This window comes from Limulus polyphemus, unplaced genomic scaffold (genome assembly GCF_000517525.1).
Source record: "Limulus polyphemus unplaced genomic scaffold, Limulus_polyphemus-2.1.2 Scaffold5021, whole genome shotgun sequence".
Classification (NCBI taxonomy): Eukaryota; Metazoa; Arthropoda; class Merostomata; order Xiphosura; family Limulidae; genus Limulus; species Limulus polyphemus.
Genome location: NW_013670631.1, coordinates 4214 through 8747, shown reverse-complemented (window position 1 = coordinate 8747; position 4534 = coordinate 4214). Strand labels below are relative to the sequence as shown.

General features: G+C 33.4%; 1 protein-coding gene across 1 annotated transcript in view; it reads right to left on the bottom strand.

Moving 5' to 3' along the window:
• LOC106472012 overlaps positions 1 to 4534 on the bottom strand; it is a 14567-nt gene that overhangs the window by 6621 nt on the left and 3412 nt on the right. The window contains exon 2 of the mRNA XM_013932642.1: positions 3312 to 3480. Coding sequence (XP_013788096.1) covers positions 3312 to 3396 — 85 coding nt within the window. The 5' untranslated portion in view covers positions 3397 to 3480. The remainder of the gene's footprint in view (positions 1 to 3311; positions 3481 to 4534) is intronic.

Sequence of the window (4534 nt, the reverse complement as noted above, 5' to 3'; positions counted from 1 at the left end):
TGATAATGTTACCTTGATCTTGTGATGGATTCTCAGGTGATGATAATGTTACCTTGATCTTGTGATGGCTTCTCAGATGATGATAATGTTACCTTGATCTTGTGACGGCTTCTCAGATGATGATGATAATTTTATCTTGATCTTGTGACGGCTTCTGAGATGATGATAATGTTATCCTTGATCTTGTAACGGCTTCTCAGATGATGATAATGTTACCTTGATCTTGTGACGGATTCTCAGAAGATGATGATAATGTTACCTTGATCTTGTGATGGCTTCTCAGATGATGATAATGTTACCTTGATCTTGTGACGGCTTCTCAGATGATGATGATAATGTTACCTTGATCTTGTGATGGCTTCTCAGATGATGATAATGTTACCTTGATCTTGTGACGGCTTCTCAGATGATGATGATAATTTTATCTTGATCTTGTGACGGCTTCTGAGATGATGATAATGTTATCCTTGATCTTGTGACGGATTCTCAGATGATGATAATGAATAAAATCTTTGGTAAATTTAAACTAACAAACTGGAATTGTATAAAATGCATTATCATCATTTGAGAATCCGTCACAAGATCAAGGTAAAACGTTACAGATGACATATTCCCCGAGCTCTACATTACTGCAACGTTACAGATGACATATTCCCCGAGCTCTACATTACTGCAACGTTACAGATGACATACTCAACGTCTTCATTACTGTAACCCCTGCCATATTTCTCAAGTTTCATAAAGTTTTAAAGTTAATCACCTGAACATATGTGAAAGAATGTACATATAACAGGACTTTATGGATGTATTTAGTTTTATTGAACAACACATTACTTCAATCCTAATGGTTAGTGTAATAAATACATAAATAATTCTGGTTCTTCTCAAGTGTAGTATATAACACAGAGACAACAAGGGACCATTTGGTCCTTCAAGGCTACTTTCCTTACACATCCACCCTGGAGAAAAGAAAAAATTTAAGCTCTACCTTTATTTTTCAGGAAATCTTCAACTTTTTGTATAGTTGCCATGCCAACTGCCACTCATTCCACAATAGAATTACCTTATCGAAAAACAGCAATGTCTTAACTGAAGCCCAGCTTGTCTTTTTGAATGTTACACTTATGTTCTCTCATATTTACCTTCAAAAATGGAACACAGAGAAATCCTAGGCCTTTATCCAATCGAATCTCTGAATAATTTTAATAATTCTGTAAACTTCAAAAAAAGTCACCTCTTACCCTTCTTTTCTCAAGACAAAATAAGACTTATTAAAAAGGCTAACAACACTCAGTGTAAAAACACCCTAAATCAGAACAATACTAAACTTTCAAATAGAATTCCTCTTATTATTACCTATCAGTTTAAACTCAGAAATGTTTCACGAATTCTGAATAAACATTTTCATCTCCTACAACTGAACGATCGTCTTAAACAGATATTTCCTGAAGTTCCCATTGTCTCCTTTTGAAAAAGCAGAATTTTAAAAATATCCTTGTTCACACAAAAGTGAATTACATCCCACCCAAAAATGGTTATCGTCCATGTAATAAAGCCCGTTGTCAAACCTATAAGTTTATAAAACTACTGACTCATTTTCTGACAAGCACAATCAAAGAAACTATAAAATATCCAAAGAAATCACTTGTGAAACAAAAAACACCATTTACCTTGTACAGTGTAAAAAATGCAATTACCAATATGTAGGACATACACAAACAACTCTTAGAGAACGTTTCAATAACCATAAATCTTCTATTAACAACAAAAAGATCTCCCTGTTGCTCAACACTTTAACCAACCCGGTCATTCCATTAACGATGTTACTCTCATCAGCACTGAAACAAGATTCAAAACTAAAACTGATAGAGAAATAAAAGAAGCTTATTGGATTGCTAATCTAAACACTGTTCAACCTTTGCGAATTAATCTAGACCCTGGAGTCAGTGATCTCTGTTCATTGGTTTCATCTCTGTCAGAAAAATAATTTTTATTTTTTGCTTATTTTTTCATGTAATGTGAATGCTGAATTTCCTAAAACTTACTATTTATTTAAGATAATTTTTCATACCTGTTTTTGTTATAAATTGATTAGCATATATTTTTCAATCAGTCTTCAGGTGTCATCTTTATATTACTTAAACACATAAGTATAGTTTTAAATATACATATATTTAGCCATTTCTAATGTAAAATATCCATAACATCTTTCCATCTACACTCTCGCCATCGGCTACATTGTACTGAAAATGAGACGCTTACAACAGTACATAGAGAAATAGACTAAACATTTCCTGGAAAACCGGAAGACCTTCATGACGTCACTAAACTCTCTTTATGTATATCACTCATTCGATTTTACACCACCGTTCCCAGAAGAAGAAAGGTCCACCTTTCGAAAGCGCTCGAGTTATAGGGTTTATATTCATTTCTATCAAGACTTTTTGAACCTACATGTTTTTCTAACATCATGAATGGGCAAAATAAAATGTTAATCTCTTCCTACTAAACATGAGAGAAAGGTTCAAATATCTGATCTTTGACCTTCTTTTAAAACCCTGTTACATGTAAACTCACTAACAGCTAGAGGATGCAATTAAAATCTGTCATTAAAAATCATCCAACACACATAACACTAAATACAGAGATGTTTACAGATTCATTTATTTATAATAATCCTCAGTTTACATCCTGTTGAGATGTAAATAGACAGAGAATCTAAGCACTGGGTGATCCTGTCAGACAGTATCGGATGGTCTCAATACCATCCAGCTAGAAAGTTCAGGATACCATTTAGGATTGTCTGACACACCTTAAGTTCCACCCGGCACACACATAAGAATTATAAAGAACCACACATGTAGATTTACAGACACTTCATTCATTTATATATTTAAATTGCTACTTGCAAAAGGAAACTATTAATCCTGCCACCCATGTATGAACTAGAAAGCTTACTTTTTTAACAACTTAATAATACCTTAGTAAGTTTTATAGTTAATATGGTTAAAGAACAAACTAATGAAAGTTTCTTGCAAACATTGGCACGTAAAGCAAAGAGTGAGTGAGAATAATAAGTTTTTGTTAATCTTGAACACATAATTCAGTGTTTTAATAGAGAAGATTAACCACTTCCAAATAAACTCCAAAGAGCTTACAAGTTCAATCCAAGCAAGAACAATAACAACATCTTTGGTTCAAACTCATGAAAGTCTGATAAATTTCAGCTATTCATATCACAAATAAGGGTATCTATAAAACCTACAAACATCAAAATATTTGTTGAATTTCCATACACATATTTTACTTACCAGTAAAACTATACACCGCTAAAATTCCATTCCAGATTTTATATAGTTTCTTCTCTCCAGACTTGGTATTTCTGTACATAAACATCCCTGTTATTAACAGCTCTGAAAGTAGATTAGACTGAGTTTTGTTTTCTCCAGTAAAGGCTGACTGTTTGTGTGCTGTGTATCACTGTCAAAAATTTACAAGAAATGTGCAAACAGTCCACATTCTCAATACAAGGATATGAAAGGGAAAAAAAAAGTATCACAAGACTTAAAATTAAATTTTTCCATGGAATGAACATTAAAAAAATTCTTGTTTGCTTAAGTTATAAAAATTACAAGATTTTATTAATGCAGATAGGAATGAGAATCAAATACACATAACCATACCTAGAAGGTCATATAATACATGCTAGTTAAAGTACAATGCCAACAGCTTTCTCTCTTGGGATAATAAAAAAAGCTGAGATGTGTAGTAACAAAGGAAACAACAGAAAATTACAGTCTACAGTGAAGAAATATATATATACAATGATAAAACAAACACTTTTAGTGCTTTTATTAGTATGATGCAGTAATGTAGAGCTCGGGGAATATGTCATCTGTAACGTTACAGTAATGTAGAGCTTGGGGAATATGTCATCTGTAATGTTACAGTAATGTAGAGCTTGGGGAATATGTCATCTGTAACGTTACAGTAATGTAGAGCTCGGGGAATATGTCATCTGTAACGTTACAGTAATGTAGAGCTGGGGGATTATGTCATCTGTAACGTTACAGTATTGTACAGCTCGGGAATATGTCATCTGTAACGTTACAGTATTGTAGAGCTTGGGGAATATGTCATCTGTAACATTACAGTAATGTAGAGCTTGGGGAATATGTTCCCCAAGCTCTACAATACTTTAATGTTACAGATGACATATTTCCCAAGCTCTACAATACTGTAATGTAACAGATGACATATTCCCCGAGCTCTACATTACTGTAACGTTACAGATGACATATTCCCCAAGCTCTACATTATTGTAACGTTACAGATGAGGGGGAATATGTCATCTGTAATATTCCCCAAGCTCTACAATACTTTAATGTTACAGATGACATATTTCCCAAGCTCTACAATACTGTAATGTAACAGATGACATATTCCCCGAGCTCTACATTACTGTAACGTTACAGATGACATATTCCCCAAGCTCTACATTATTGTAACGTTACAGATGATATGTCATCTGTAA